The 16130-nt window shown below is 50.4% G+C and overlaps 1 protein-coding gene across 1 annotated transcript in view; it reads left to right on the forward strand.

Moving 5' to 3' along the window:
* Positions 1-4258: 4258 nt before the first annotated feature.
* The window catches only part of AFAP1L2 (actin filament associated protein 1 like 2), a 99337-nt gene continuing 87465 nt past the window's right edge, over positions 4259-16130 (forward strand). The window contains exon 1 of the mRNA XM_023511740.1: positions 4259-4280. Coding sequence (XP_023367508.1) covers positions 4265-4280 — 16 coding nt within the window. The 5' untranslated portion in view covers positions 4259-4264. The remainder of the gene's footprint in view (positions 4281-16130) is intronic.

Here is a 16130-nt window from a genome sequence, read left to right on the forward strand (position 1 = left end):
GGTCTGGAACCTATGAGCTCAGGCAATCCACCCGCCTCGGTCTCCCTAGTGCTAGAATTATAGGCATGAGCCACTGCACTTGGCCAGGATTCGTGTAATTTTTAAGAAATGGAAAATAACTCCTCACAGCCTCTGCCTGGGAGAACCAGAGAGTAGGACTATCCTGAGAAGGAGGTGCAGGATGTTTTGGGAAGACATTGTCAGAGGAGTGGCTTTGAGCTGGCTCTGAAAGAATGAATAGGACAGAGTAAGGAGTCATGGCAGGGAAGGCTCTGACAACGTATGATCACAAAAGAGCCTGATGAGAAGTCTGGCTGGCGCCACTGCCTCAATGGCACTACCTGGGGCCTGTGACCTTGGCCGAGTTACTCAAGTTCTCCACCTGCAAAATGGGGAAAACATCTGTTACCTGCAGCATTGTGAGAATCAGACAGGATAAAGTCTGTAAAGGAAGTGCCTTCTGGTGAGCAGCCCCTCCTCATGGCCTCAGCTGGAGGGTCCCCCCGTGTCTCTGCTGCCAAAGGTTGGTTTAGGAATGACAAGAACCTGGGGGAAGCCATTTGAAAGGTTAAAATGGGAGGACTGCTTGAGGTCAGGATTTGAGACCAGGTTGGGCAACAAAGCATAGATCTCCTTGCTATTTTACAGAAAAAGGAAAAAAGAAAAAAAGAATTGACACGAGAACAGTTTGTTCTTGCGTTCAGTTCAGCCACACCAGGGGGCCTGAAGCACCCCTACTGAACTCTGTGGAAACATGCACCACTACAACTCCAGGGTAAGGTTACTAAGTTTGGCTTCCAGACTATTTGTATTCGAGTAGCCCATTTCTGATCTATGGGTCTGGGTTAGGGTCAGTTATAGTACCCAGAGGGTTCAGAATGAGCTAGAACCCAAATCATCTGATTCCTGAGGCCAGAAACTCAAGGAATGTCAGTGAATCCCATGTGCATGAGCCCCATGCAAAGCCACCAAAAGACAAGGAGTTAAACTACACCCAGGTTTTGGAGACGGAGGAAGCAGTGATGAGCTTCCAGGGCCCTAAGATTCCCACTGATGGTTTCAAGTAGTGTTTTTCAGTTTTGTTCTTGAAAAAGGAGGTGAATTCCAATTTTCAATGCACTCTGCACACATTTCTGATTGATTTTTGTTTGTCTAGAGACTCTAGGATTTGCCAAGTCTCCATCAATAAACTAGAGAGGATTTAGGGGAAAGGTAATTAAAGAGGCAAGATGGAGACATTGAGCTGCCCCCCCACCCCTCCCCACCTGCAGAGGGGGGCTGTGGTTACAGGAAGTGCTCAGGGAGGGGGCTACCAGAGGATTTGCGGGGCAAAGCCTATCCAGTTGGAGCCATGGGAAAGTCTGATAAGGCCCAGGATTTGGAGTCAAAAAACTTCATTTCTGAGTCCTAGTTTTGAAAAAGAGATGAGGTAACTCTGAGACTTCAGGCAAGTCCTGTAACTTTCTTGCTTCCTCATTTGTAGAATAGAGATAGCTCAAAACCTACATTGTGTTGCTATGCTACCCACACTGGTCAGCACCAGCCAGCCCCTGGCGTCCTGTCCCTTTTACTCCCTGGCAGGAAGGTCAGCTCAAAAAGAACACCTGCTGAGTGGGACCTTGATCTGCTGGCCCCAGGTGACTGCCAGAGCTCAGACCAGAGACTTAAGGATTGTTTCAAAATCATGAGCTGCACAAGCAGATTCTCTCTGAGAATTTGAAAGGAAATCAGAACCCACTGATACTAGTCTCCAGACACTGGAGAAGGGAGGGTGGGTGCCAGGCTGGGCCATTTGCAAGATGGGGAAAGGGAGGGAGGGAAGAGGAGCGAGAAAAGGAGAAGGCAAAAGGCCAAGAGCCCTTTCATCTGCCCGTTTCTAGTTCCAGCTGGCTTGAGGCCCGCCGAACACTATTTCTATTCTCTGATCCCCGACATATCAGCTACCATCTCTATCTTTTCTATTTCTTGAACTCTCATGAGGCACCTGGAAGAGTACCTGATGTGCCAGGATAAGCCTGAGGGTCCAGTCACTGGGATCTAACGTCCCTGGAGGTGCCCTTCACCTTCTCTTCCCAACACCCCAAGCTGCTGTCATTTCTGTCTCTGACTCAGAGATGCTCATCTCTCTCTCCGCTCTTTTTCCTCTACCCCCACTCCCAACAGCAGCTGATGAGAGCAGGACCTTGTCCTCCCTCCCCTGTGCTCTCTCTGCAGCACCTGGTAACACCTGGCACACGGCAGGGCCTCAGGCACTATTTGAGGGCTGGGAGACTCTACCCACCTGATCACTCAATTTGCCGGAAACTGCTGGCTCTTCCTCCTTGTGTTGGGGCACAACTTCCGGGATGCTTCTGCTATCAGTTCTCTCTTCCCTAACTGCTTTGCCACCACCCCATGACTGCTCACCTGGCTGGGCAACACCTCCCGCGCCCCACCCTTCTCTCAGTCCTGGAGGGATCCCTGGCACACACACTTGTCAGTTCTCCACCCTCAGCTGGGTGCTCTGGGCCCTAGAGTAACGCTGTGCTCACCCTTCCGGCCTCATCTCTTTCATTCAGCTTTGGCTTCAGCCACAAAACTGCTCAACTCTGCCTCTGTCCCCAAAGTCCCTTCTTCTTGGAAGGCTACACTCATTCCACCTCTCCTGTGACCTCATCAACTCTAACTTTTACCCCTCGACTCAGCCTTCACCCCTTTCCAGAAGACATACTTGGCTTCTCCGGGCTGGTTCATCACCCTCCCCTTGGGTGCCCAGATTCCCTTGTGTTTCTGTCTTATTAGAACACCTGCCTGGCTGGGCTGTCACTGTTCTCTTGTCTGTGTTCTCCAGGAGTTGGTAATGAGCAGCCTGGCACTTCCTATGAACTTGAGGAAACCTTTGTAAACATTGGGAAACAGACAGACCTGGATTTAATGCCTGCCCTGTTCTTCTCTAGCTGTGTGTTTTGGCAAATCGTTTAACCTCTCTAAGCTTCAGTTGCTTCAACTGTATGAAAGAGATAATAATACTATTGAAACCACAGGGTTATTGAGAAAACTAATGGGCAGCATGGCCCTAGCGCCATGCCTGGGTTGCAGGCAGGGATCCTCTCCGTTGGCTACTGATATAACTAAGAAAAACATTTCCACAGACTTCTGGGGTGAAAGGTCTTCAAACATCAGAGCTAAATCTGCTGATCTATGGAAGAATTAAGATGTCTTTTGGAAAACAACAACAAGAACAAATCTTCCTTACATGTTCCTTCAAGGAAGTTAGGAAACTTGTTAAGAAACCAGTCATCCAGGACTAACCGTGATTGAGATTTTAAAGTGGAAACAGACAAATTTAAAGGAAAACTTAGGGGTGGGGAGGACGGAGAAGACTTGGAAATGTTAAGGGACTTAGAGGCACAGGTGGCCAAATGTAAAAGGTGGCAGTGAGCTGTTGGCGGAGCCAGAGCAGGGCGGAGAGCCAGAGCCAGGACCGAGCACCCCGTGGAGTAGGTGCCACCCTTCCAGGGCCGTCAGATGCTGGGCGCCCCGGGAACTGGGAGCCCCCGGACTTGTCAAATTGGCTGTAGAAATTCTAGCCCTTCTCAGGAGAGTGTAGCAGGGGGAAGGCAGGTGGCAAGGTGGAAGGCAGGAAGTAGATGTTTTTAAAACCCTGGCAGCGGCTGCCGGCTGCCCGGAGAGGTTACGGGAGAGTGGGAGCAATTCCCAAGTAACCCGAGCAGGCTCAGGTCCCTGCCGTCGCTTCCACCCTCATGACTCCCCTCGAGGAAAGCCAAGGGTGAAAAGCCGGTTAGCCCAGGTGTCGGCAGGAGGCGTTCTAGGCAAGTCTGCGCAGCTTGGAAACCTCAGTTTCTGCCTCCAGACAGTGGGTTTGCAGCCCCCGCGGCGGGGAAAGCAGATCTCGGAGGCCCGCTGGAGCCCGGCCCTCCCGGTCTGGGGACGTCCAATCTCGCTCCGTCCGGCCGCCCCTGGGGCCCCGACTCGGAGGGATCGCCAGGGGGCCAGAAGCGGGACTGGGGACGGGGTGCACTGGCACTGGAGCTCCGACGCTCAGCCCCGGGGGGCTCCAGAGATTCCCCCGTGGGGGCAGAGGCGGGGCGGCGCGCCAGGCGGACCCCGGGTCCGAGGGCCTCGGGTGCGGCGGCCGCGCCAGGAGGTCCGGCCACGGGCGTGACCTCACGGGGAGGGGCCAGCGCGGCGGGCCGGGCGCGGAGCCGAGCGCCGAGAGCGCAGCGCCGGAGCCGAGCCGCGGGCAGCGCATGCAGGGGCTCCGATGGAGCGGTACAAAGGTGAGAGAGCGGGGTCCCCGCGGCGCGCACCCACTCCCTTCCCGCCCAGCACGACGCGGGGAAGGAGGGATGGGGCCAGTCCCGCCGGGACTCAGGTGAGCAGAGCCGGCTGTCCCTGCCCCGCCCGGACCTGGGTCGAAGAGGGGGCGACCGCGGCGCCGAGCGCCGGGCTGGTGAGCTCCTAGGTGGCGGCCGCGGCCCTGGCGCTTTAACCCTACCATGAGCGGAGGGCTGGGGTCAGCAGTGGGGGGCGTGGCGGGGCTTCTCACCTGTTTACCCTATCCGCTCGGGAAAGATGCCTGGGGCCGAGGAGACCCCAAATAAAGTCAGAACCATGCTGCCATGCTGGGGGGCAAAGGGACGAATTGTGGGGTTCTCTCGCTGGGGTTTTCCTCCCGGGCCGGGGGCTTCCTGCAGGCCCGGGGAAAGAGCCTGCTCCGGGAAAAGCGCTCGGGCAATGGGTGGGGTGGGCGCTCAGCTCCGTTCCGAGCTAGGTCGGGCCTCCCCAAACGTCCGGTCGGCCGCCCAGTGACCTTTTCTCTTCGAGCCCTTCTCTTCTCCCCCACCCCTAAGCAGGGAGGGGGTGTGGGGGGTGAGGAGCAAGCGGGGGCCCAACAGGTGGAGAGTCAGGAGGCGTCCCGCCCCGAAGGCTTAGCCCAGTGCGCAGCTGGGCGAGTTTGGGGTTTGGGCCGGGCCGGGGATCTTGGCCAAACCCCGGTGGGCGGACCGTCCCTGGTGTGCCCTGTTCCCAGTCAGCACCGATGCTTTGAGGCTCAGGGCAGGAGTCTAGAAGCGACGGAGTCAGACCTTTTGAAAAGGGATCTCAGAGTGCTGCCCCTTAAGCGGGGCTCTGCAGGCAGTCCCTACCCCATTTTCCTTTGGAAAAGCCTCTTGCCCTCTCTTGTGCTGGTCTGGTCTCAGCCCGACCTGCCAGAGGAAATACTGTTTCTATATTTGTTTCCCCCCCGGGAGAGAGTCATAAAGGGGAACGCTCAGATTCCCAAGGAATCTCGCTCCGATGGTTTCTGGTTTGTGAAACTGACATAAAGGGACCTTTGGGGACTGGCTTTGGTTCCCTAAGCTGGTAATGTGTTTGGGCTTTGCTTTGCTTTTCCTTATCCCGATCCCCTGGTTACTGGTGAGGGCGAAAGGTCCAAATTCCAGACAGCACTTCCCATATTAAGGAAGGGTCTTTGAGGACAAGTAGGGAGGGGGGTAGGCCTGGCTAAATTATTAATAATTGGCCATCTTCGCTCTCTCTCTCTGTGAACCCTTCCCGGACCCTCTCTTACATTCCTAACTGGGTTAATTTTTTTCCTCTCTCATTCTGGTGGGGTCATGTCAGTTTTGTAACTGAGTGACTGTGCCCTTTTGCAGTCTCAAAAGCTTGAAGAAGCCACTGTCCTTTTCCTTGCGAAATGACAGTTTTTGGATCCCTTCCCCCCCACCCCCCCTTTGCTTTTGGGGACGGACCCGCTCTGGGAGGGAGGCTGACAGGAAGTGTTGGCCTGTGGGGTCCCTTCCAGCTCCCAAAATTGTGGAGGGGTGTTATTATGGCTCCAGGTTGAGGGTGGGGGTTGCAAGCGCTTTCTCAAATCAGCATATTCATCTTTCTAAGTTTGGGCAAATAACATTTGGGGCTTCCTTTCCAAATGCCCAATTGCTGTCAGAAGATTTTTGTATTAATAGCTTTTAACTTGGCCCTTGACCTGATAAAATCTCCCTCCGTATCTTTCTCTCTAGTCAGCTTAATATCCTCCCACCCTCAAAAAGGATCAGGGGCTTTTGCCAAATGAAAGAAACTTAGTTTTCAGTTCAGGGTGTTTATGTTTTTGATAACATGTATCTGCCTCATCATTTTGCAGTAAATCAGACTGAAGGAGTGATAAGTGGATAATTTGAGAGTTCTCTGGATTGAAAAGGCCGGTCCAAGTCCAATTCCAGTGTTTGACTCACAGGAAAAATCTATTTCCAGTCTCACTTGTGTCCTGCTGCTAATATTTTAATTATTTACAGTATATTTTTATTATATTTTATTATACCTTTCACTGAGAAATTTAGGGATTTTTCCTCCCCATTTTCTTGAGAGGCAGATGAGTTGTACTTTGAACTCAGTGAATGGAAAAGTTGGTTTGTGCAAAATGTAGCCCAATGTCTGATTAACCAGGGCAATTCTCACTGGCCTCAGTGATTTTCTCTTGTTTGTCTGAAATTGGGGCTTTTTTTTTTTTCTTTTTAAAGGTAAGATTGACTAGTTACGGAATGATTCGGTATAGTGGTTAAAACAACAAAGTGAAATGGGAGAGCAGGTTTCACTTGGACTCTCAGAGCATAAGTGAAAATTGTAGGGAAAAATTCTTACTATGTGATACTTTTAAAAATTGTATAAATGCCTCATTCTATGCGTCCAAATTTCTAATTTTGAGCTCTCCCTCTCCCAGATAAGTAGAATGCCTTTTCACTGCATTCGGAGTCTCAAAATGTTTTCTCTAATTTGTAAATCTTATAAAGCAGTTAGTTATTGTAGGAGAAATTGTTTTTTTTCTTGTTCCCCAGCCTGCTTGTTACAGCTTGTACAATCTTCAAAAATACCCTATCATTTTTAGGCTCTGGGTTGATTTTCCATTGTCCTGAAGGATATAAAGAGAGGTCTGGAAATAATGGGTGGTTAGGATATCACCCTATGTCTAATGCAGAAAAGCTTCCAGAATTTCTTACCAATCCCTTCCAAGATATTCTGCTAGATACCCATGGCTCTCCAAAGCAAAAACAAGGAGCGTGGGAGTATGTGGGAGTCTCTTCCCAGAAAGATGGTGTTTTTATGAGCGTTGCCATAAATAGTGATGGTAAAATGGCTGTGTCTTGTATGTGAATCTCTTTAGTGTTGAATAAGCAATATGACCCTCACCAATACCCAGGATATGATGCCAGCTTCTACAGGGTGCTTTGAGACGTTCCCCATCCTTTGTTGTTTACATATTCATGACTGCCGTAAGAGCATCCTTGTGTCACCATGCGTGAGCCCATTGTCATGTGGTAAAGGATTCTGGTTCCTACTGTTATCCCAGCTGGTGAGTGTGACCAGGGCCAAATATGACTGACCTACTATCTGTGGATTGCACTTGGAACAGCCATTTGGATGCTTCCTAAGATTGTGTCACACTTGGATCTAAACAGGCATGGTCGAGATACTCAATTTGGACTACCATAATTGGTTGAAAGTATAATTATTCTTTTCCTGTCTTCTTTTATTTCTGAATCTGATCTCTCCATTCCCCACTTACCTCCAGGGCATAGGAGGCAGTATAAATTATAGAGTCAAGCCAGTAAAACAGTTTCAAGCTTGTATGGGAATCCTGAGATGGGTGGTCAGGGAAGTTCTGAAAAAACAAAAACAAACCTATAAGAGATGGGCAGATAATATTCACTCTACCTTCAGAAATCATCTCTATTTGTTATTTTTCCGTGCCTAGGAGCTCAGGTTTTTCCCTGTTGAAATTCTACCTAAGCCAGTAGTTCTTAACCTTTGGTGCACACAGAATCATCCAGGGAGCTTTAAAAAAATATGGAAGTACAGGTCCCACTCCAAATTGATTTAATTGGCCTAGGGGTAAGCTTGAGCATTGTAGTTTGTAAAGGTCTCTAATTCTAATGTGTAGCTAAAGGATATTTAAAAAAAAATTCAAACTAGAAAAATAGATGAGTAATAGATAAATAATACACACATTCCTTATCTGGAAAAGTAGAACCAAGTGAAAGGGATCTCCCCTCCAAACTCACATGATGTACCTTAACCAAATCTCATAATACCTGCAGGTGTCTACCGTAATTTACCTTCAGCTTTTAAGCCTGTGGGAACCCTGCTAAAAAAACAGTCTCAAATGTGGTGTTTTACAGTCCTGAGCACAGGGTTTGCTCATTGTACTTGACCTTAAGCCCTCCTGACTTTGAAGTTGCGTGGGAGCCCTTGCTGCTGTGGCAATGAAATGATCAGGAACAGAAATATTGAGAGGTTGCTTTTGGTGCTGAGAGGCCAAGCAGAGTGGGAGAATTCTTCTTTTCACCCTTCCCTTCTTCTGAAGGGGTGGGAGCTCTGGGAACCAGGCTGGGTCCCTCACAATTAAAGGGCCAGGAAGGGCCAAGGAGCTTCAAAGCTTAGGAGACTGTGCCAGTTTTCTTCTAAATCCCTTTAATGATGGGAAATGTTTCTCCAAAGACTCTGTCATTCAGAGGAGGGAGGCTTCCCCCAAGCCATGGGAGGATGGCGTGTGTGTCTAGAGCCCCCACCGAGACAGGAAGGATAGCAGTCACACTGCAGTGAGGAGCAGAGGCTCAGATGGGGTCTGTTTCCTTGGGCAAGTCGCTGAGTTCTCCTGGCCTCAGTTTCCCCCCCAGAAAACAATCTCCCATCTCACTCTCCAGCGACTCCTCAATGCTGGTTGCTCTGTGGTCACTGAGGAATCTTTGGAAGGAGGATATGTCTTGCAAGGGAGGAGAGGGAAGCGAGGGAGGGAGTGTGTGGGTGGGTCGTCCAGCAAAGGTCAGTTTAGGATTGTGATTCTTATAAATAAAACCAATTTCCTGTTGCGAGCTGGAGAGTAGCAGACTTAGCGGGAAATAGAATGCTGTAGGCCATATGAGGAATTCATTTCTGAAGGACTTTTTTAGGACTATGTCTCCAAAGATTGTTAGCAGAGTCCAGAGCCCCTGGCTGGAAACACAAAGGGCTATTTACTCCCATTTGAGAGACAAGTCAACTGAGGCCTATGGAGATTAAGCACTAGTCCAGAAAGTTAGAAATAGGATTTGATGTCCATAACAGTTGGGTTTCTAAATGGTAGAATTCCTGTTCAAGGTTACATTTAGAAAGAAGTGTCCAAAGTCAGTTCAGAATCATTTTTTACTGGTATCCCTGTGGCCTGGAAGGGACTAACTTTTCAGTTAAACACCTTCAGATGTGGGCCTAGCCCACGTCTCCTCCTCCAGGGATCCTCCCCTGACATCCCCTGTGACCCCTCACAGTCTTGACGTAGCCTCATCAATGCCTGGCACAGCATAGGTACTCAATAGATATCTGTTGAATTCCAGTCATCTTATAGCTGTTGCCCCAGCTAGTCTGAACTCCTTCAAGACACAGACTTTGTCTTCCCTCCCCGGTGTCCCTCCCCAGCCCCTGGCACCCTGCCAGGCACATAGTAGGTATCTGGGATGTGATTGGGGATGGGTGAGTGATGGATTCCAGGTAAAGAGGGAACAGATACTCCCTATTCTAGCCCTTGAGAGCAGACCTATATACAAAGGGAAATGAAGCAAGACCTCAAAGCCAAATTCCAGAAGTGGAGATGCAAGCCCACCGAGGCTGCCCTTGGCTGTCCCGACTTGAGCCTTATTTCTGTCTGTTCCAGCACAGGGGTGTTGCTGTCTGGTGGTACAGAGAAGGATCCTGCAGGTCTCTGCTTGTGAGTATGAGCCTGTCTGTGCCCTCTGCAGCAGCTCACCTGCCCTCCAGGGCTCCCGGAGGCGCAGACCTGGCTCTGCCTGTGCTCTGGGTAGATGGCTAAGGGAGGTCATGGAGCTGGGTGCCGGCCTGGGCACTCAGGGGCTTGGGTTCTAATCTGGCTTTTGCCACTAACTCGCTATGCGACCTTGGGCAAGTCAATTAATCTTTCTGGGCCTTGTTTCCTCGTCTGTACGAGTGGGGATAACGAGTACTAATCCGCCTCACAGGCCCCTTGGCGGAGTAGCTTGTAAGAGCTACTGGTAAATATTTTGAGAAGGGGACCACTCAGTTAACACAGGGGAACAATGCCCCAAGACCTCTGTGCTGTGGCTCTGACACCCTCCCTCCCAGTTCCTGCTGCCTCACACTTAATTTGAGCAACACCTCTGTCCAGGGCATGATTTTTTGATGCTGTTGGGAGATCTGAATTGGGGCTGCTTAGCCAGGTCCCAGGCATCCTTGCTTCTCAGAGACAGCACCCATCCATGATTTTCAGAGGAGGAAGAGAAAGGCAAGGAATTGCTTTTACTTTTTTTCCTCATTCATTCATTCTTTTTTTTGGAAACAGAGTCTCAAGCTCTCAGCCTAGGTAGAGTGCTGTGGCATCATAGCTCATAGCAACCTCCAACTCTTGGGCTCAAGCAACCCTCTTGCCTCAGTTTTTCTATTGTTAATAGAGATGGAGGGTCTCGCTTTTGGCTCAGGCTCATCTCAAACCTGTGAGCTCAGCTCAGCTGTCCACCTGCCTCAGCCTCCAGAGTGCTAGGATTACAGGCATCAGCCACCACGCCCGGCCCATTCATTCATTTTTATTCAAGGCTCCCATTTCCCAGATGGAATAGTTTTTTTTGGAAAATGTTTTTTTCTCCCTAAACATTGTTTCTTTTTTGATTTACTCTTTCTTAAGCCTTAAACCACATCCTGGTCCTGGCTGACTTTTCTCTGATGTCTTAGTTAAGTTTACATAGGCAAGATCCTAAATTCTAATAATAGCTTTGGGCCCTTTACTAATTTACTATCACTTGACTCTCACCTCCCTAGTTAGTCTTAAAAACAAACTAACCAAAACCCCCACTGAGGGAAGAGTAGGGAGAAATTGTGTAGAAAAACAGGAGGAGCCGTCTGTATCCCAGAAGCATTGCATCGGACGGGCACAAAGGCAGAACGGGGCGGGGGCGCTTCGGTGTCCCATATCGAGGTGGGAGTTAAGTGTTAGGGAGGAAAAGGGAGGGGCACCCATATCATGGAAGCCCTGCTCAGCTGTTTTTTGGACAGACCCCCGAGTTCTCGTCTTGCTTCCTCAAGCCCCTCTGGAGCACTTCAATGGCAGCTGCAGTGCTGGTGGGGGTGGTGAACTTGTACGGAAGCTGAAATCAGCCTTCTGCTTATGATTAAACCAAGAAAGGAGAGTCAGCTGTTGGCTCGGAGAGAGCAACCTGCCATGTGCCGGAAGTGAATGTACACAGCGCTACGCTTAGAAGTAGCTTTCTCAAATTGGGTGACTGTCCGGCTTTGCTGGGGACTTTCTTGGTTTTATCACTGAAAGTCCCGCATCCTGGGAAAACCCTCAGTCCCAGGCTAGCTCAGATGGTGGAGACTACCGTCCCTTCCCAGATCTGAAGCTTTGAATAAAGCTTCTAAATCAGAAATTCGGTTTCTCCATAGCAAAGAGGAGGTAGGGCCCATCGCTTTGTCTCTTTGACAAGAAAGTGAAAGTTGAAGACTTAAAAACTAGCAGATCTTAGCTAAGCACTAGTGATACACAGCAGTATCTAAGTGAAGGAAACCAGACGCCCAGCCCTCCACGCTGATTCCATTGACACGACGTTGAGGAAAAGGCAAAACCATAGGGAAAGAAAACAGCCCGTGGTTGGCAGGCCTAGTGCTGGGCCAGGAGTGAACCCCAGAGGGACATGAGGGACATTTTTGGAATGATAGAAATGTTTAATAGCTTCACTTTGGTGGTGGTTACACAGTTACATATTTGTCCAAACTCAGAGCTGGACAGTTAGCAGAGCATTCTCTTTTCTTGGTGTAAATGACACCTCCATAAAGCTGACTTTTAAAACCACCCGAGCAGCTTGTGATGCTGTGGTAGAGGATGAAGGATCCATCAAGCTCAAGGTTCGTCGTCACAGGTTGTAAATAGCAGCTGAGTCTTGGCGTGGCTGTGTCTATGTGGTGCTGGAGGTGCCGCAGAAGACGGTGAGGAATTCTCCACAATAAAGACTGAGGGCTCATGGCCGGTGGCATCCGAAATGCCTGTGGCTTTTCCGTGAGGCATACTCGGGGTGACGGCGGAGCCCCTCCCTCCGTTAGAGAAAAGGAAAAGCAACTCCCTTAAAGACCAGGCAGCAGAGGATCATGGAATATTGGAACATGAGCTCCAGGTCCCCACCATGGGGACTCTCCTGCTACCCACACATGGATCTAATGAATTAACTTTGGCAGACTTTCTGCAAGTCATATTTTTGCCAGTAAAGTTATTGAGTTGGAATTGAGTACCCAAGTCTGCGCCATAATCATTTCCTGGTTGACTTTTTGTTTCTGGCGGTCCTGCTTGTGTATGCTAGTAAGGATTGAGGTTGAGGGAGGAGGGGACCCATGATTTATCAAAATAATGCACCTAATCCTGTGTGATATAAACAGTTTTAGTCCTCTGGTTACGAGGCAGGAAGAAGCCTCATGATGAAAGGACCGGGTTACCAGCTCTCATTACCCCAGGCCAGAGGACCAGACTGTAGAGTCTCCCAAGAATGAGGGAGTATCACTCTGTGAGTCCTTATGGAGTCCTAAGAGCTGGGAGGTAGCCTTTTTTTTAAAACAATCAAACCCCCAGGTGAATTCTGTCTTCTGTCTGGCCGTGTGCCCTTGGCAGCTGGGTCTCTGTTTTTGTGTCTACATTAAGCTCAGCCTGTTGGAAGGTTGTGGAACTTCTATCCATGAGGACCATCTGGGCCCAGGTCACGTTCAGCTGTGAATTACAGGGGAGAATTTCACACATGCAGCTCTCTTTAATCACAACCTATCCAAGCCACTGTCACCCACAAAGGCAATTCTTGGATGTTCTGGAAGAACGACAGGCTAATAGCCAGTGCAGTCCTCAGTTCTAATAGTTTTAACCTTGTTAGGGGTATGGGGTGGAGCTTGAAGAGGCAGGAAGTATTTTTCGTGCTTATTTGAAGCGAAACCTCTGTGAGGCAGGATCAGGCCAGGCTTGCGGCTGATCTGCCTAAGAAGGTTCAGGTGTAGGGCAGCCTCAGGGCCCACTTCTATTAATAGTTTGAGTGCAAGGCTGGAAGGGCTGCCTTGTGCAGAAGAGGAGCAGGGGGCACAGGGGTGGGGGGCTCCAGATGCTTCTCTACCTGGACTGCAGACTCCGGTGCCACCTCCCCAGGCTGCCTTGGCACACTGACATCCCTTGGGGTTTGGGGGACTGTCTTCGTCTTCCTGTGAGACCAACAAGTGGGAATCCTGCCATTTCCTTCCATCCTCCACCTCCCTTTTTTTTCTCCTCCAGTTTTTACACAACAGGATTTATTCATGTTCACTGTATTCGAGTTCCCAGATGGGGGGAGAAAAAAAGATTGTGTTGAATGAGCTTATTGTTTGGAGGTTTCACTGACTTCTTTTATTTATTACCCATAGGCCTAGAACATATTGAGCTGATTTACTAAAATTCAAATCGAGTCCTTTTGGAAGGAACGCTGGTAGGGTGCTCGGTGTCCCTGGTGTTAGGGTGGGACTTACTGGTGCATCTTACCCTCATCTTCATGGTCTTGAGTCTGCTTGGGGGCAGATTCTCAGTTACCATCCCTGATTCCTTATGAGCTTGCAGTGGTCACCACCCTGCTACCCTTTGCATTGTTGGGACTTCTGTGGCACCCCTTCTGGTATGTTCTTTTAAGAAAAAAAGATGGACACCACCATTAGGTACAATGGTTAGCAGAAGCCCCTTGTGGCTTCTGATTGGCTGTTTCCTACACATGTGGGCGGAAACAAAGGATGTGAATTGGCATATCTGGGGCAGAAGCAGCAAGGATCGAACAGCCTCACCCTTGCTGCTCAAAGCCTGATGCAGGGCAGCTGGTCCTTGCCGGACGTGGCAGAATCGGATTTCACGTCTTCAGAATGGTATAGTGATGGGAGGCCCCAGAATTGTGACTGGGGATCATGGCTTGTTTGAGGTGAAGTGTGATTGTGTAGCTGTGACATGGTTGCCCTGTGATGGCTTCAGGTGTCTGGAGCCCTTGGAAATCTGAGGAAGCCATTGCAAGTACTTGAGCTAAGTGAAGCCCGCTCTTGCTGGAGTTGGTAGTTCAAGCCAGTAACATCCCAGATGCTCTGAATGTTAGCCTGGGGCACAGCAGGTAGGGTGGGTCCCCCAGCACATGTACAAGTGTGAGTGCTGGGGGCTTCTGGGTGCCTCTCGGGCACAGGACGCTAGTCCTGCCCAGCAGTGGACTCTCTTTCTCTAGCTTGCTCCCTCTGCCCCTCTCTCCTCCCCCCCCACCCCCTTGCTTGCTCCCTCTCCCCTCTGTCCTCCTCCTCTCTCCCCCTTTCCCTCTTCTCTCCTCCTCTCTCCCCCTTTCCCTCTTCTCTCCCCCTTCTCCTCCTCCTCCCCTCTTCTTCTCCTGTTCTCCCCTACTCAACTTCCAACTCCTTTTCCACTCTGTTTCTTCCTACTAATCCCATTCAGACCTCTTGGGTCTTGAGTCCAGGAAAGGTATTCCCACTGAAAAGAAGGGACGGAGCTCTCCAGCCTCATCCCCAGGTCTCCGGTAGTCTCATGCTCTCAAATAGCCATGGCTAGAACTTCAGGCTTCCCGGGGAGAGGCCAGTGACCTCAGAGTCGGGGCTGGGGACTGGGCCTTGCTCTCAGGATCTCACTCCCACCTGGAAGGGGAGATGTGGGTGGGAATTTATTCTCAGGGGCCCTGTTAAAGTTGCTGCTTTAACAGGCCCTAGAAGGAGTCACTACTGTAAATAATCCCACCTCTCCAACCCTCAGGGACTGAGCGGCCTGCTCACCCTGGGACCTTGCCTGCTGTCCAGCCTGACTAGTGCAGGTTAGTGTCACAGTGACCAGGGTCCCAGGAGAGGGAGCACTTATCCTTCCCCTCCCGTCCTCTAACAGCACTGTGACCTCTAGACCCCTGAGGGGTGGAAGCAAAGTCCTCGCCTCCCATTGCCATTCCAAGTTCCTTGGAATCCAGTATCAGAGGGGCTGGTGCTGGCATAGGGGGAGCATGAGAACATGGCTGTTGTTTAGATAAAACTTCCAGCATGAAGGCTCAACATTGACTAAAATAATTTTTCCCATTGACCTCCTGGCTTCTCAGCGGGTAAGCGCACATCTCCCGGCTGTCTGATGTTGGTTTGGTGTATGTAATTGTAAACAGTTCTGGCTGGGAGCAAATCTCCAAGAGTTATGGGATCCAGGTGTCACTCCTGACTTAACCACGCACTGGTTCCCTCGAGAGCAGAAAGGCTGTTTTGTTTTCAGGGAGAATTTGGGCTGTTGCTTTTGAGATCAAATCCTTCTGAAGCGTGACTCTATGCCCCCCACCCAGCCCCCAGCCTCCAGGTCTTCACTCCCCACTGAAAAAGGCTTTGAGGACTCTATTGGTAAAACTCTTGGCGTGGGAGTTTTTGCTTCTCTGAGCGGGAGGTGAGGGCTCGAAGCCTTGAGTGTTCTCAAGTATTCAGGGAGCCACGAGGAGGTTCCTCTTTAAGGCTGAGGGCAAACTGGTGCCCACTTCTCCGTGTGAGAACAGGGGTCTTGCTAGTCGGGGCAGGAGCATGGGCTTGGGTCTGTGTCAGCCTGGTTTCTTGGCCACAGCTGGGCTCCTGACGCAGAACCTGTGAAAGCAGGAGCCTCTTGTCTTAAGCAGGAGGCCTCAAATGAGTGAAGTGGCTTTGGACACTAAATTACCTCTTTTTCCCACAACAGACTTGAGTATCCCGGAGCAAAACTAGCCTGAAGCCCAAGGGGTTGTGCTGGAAAATGCCTTTGGTAGTTTAGGGAAACCTAACTGGGGCCTGGCTCCCTCTTTTCTTTGCAGTCTAAGCATTTACTTTACAGGGATGAGGGATGACTGGGGCCCCTGTGTTGGCAGAGGGCAGGCCTCAGATGATAATCTACCTCATTTTCTTGAAATTCCCTCAACCTATTTACTTAATGCCCTCACAGCATAAGACTGTTGTCCTGGCTCGGCGCCTATAGCTCAACCGGCTAAGGCGCCAGCCACGTACATCTAAGGTGGCGGGTTCAAATCCCCAGCCCGGACCCGCCAAACAACAATGACGGCTGCAACCAAAAAATAGCCAGGCGTTGTGGCGGGCGCCTG

This window comes from Otolemur garnettii, unplaced genomic scaffold, assembly GCF_000181295.1.
Source record: "Otolemur garnettii isolate 467f Iridium unplaced genomic scaffold, OtoGar3 scaffold00021, whole genome shotgun sequence".
Classification (NCBI taxonomy): Eukaryota; Metazoa; Chordata; class Mammalia; order Primates; family Galagidae; genus Otolemur; species Otolemur garnettii.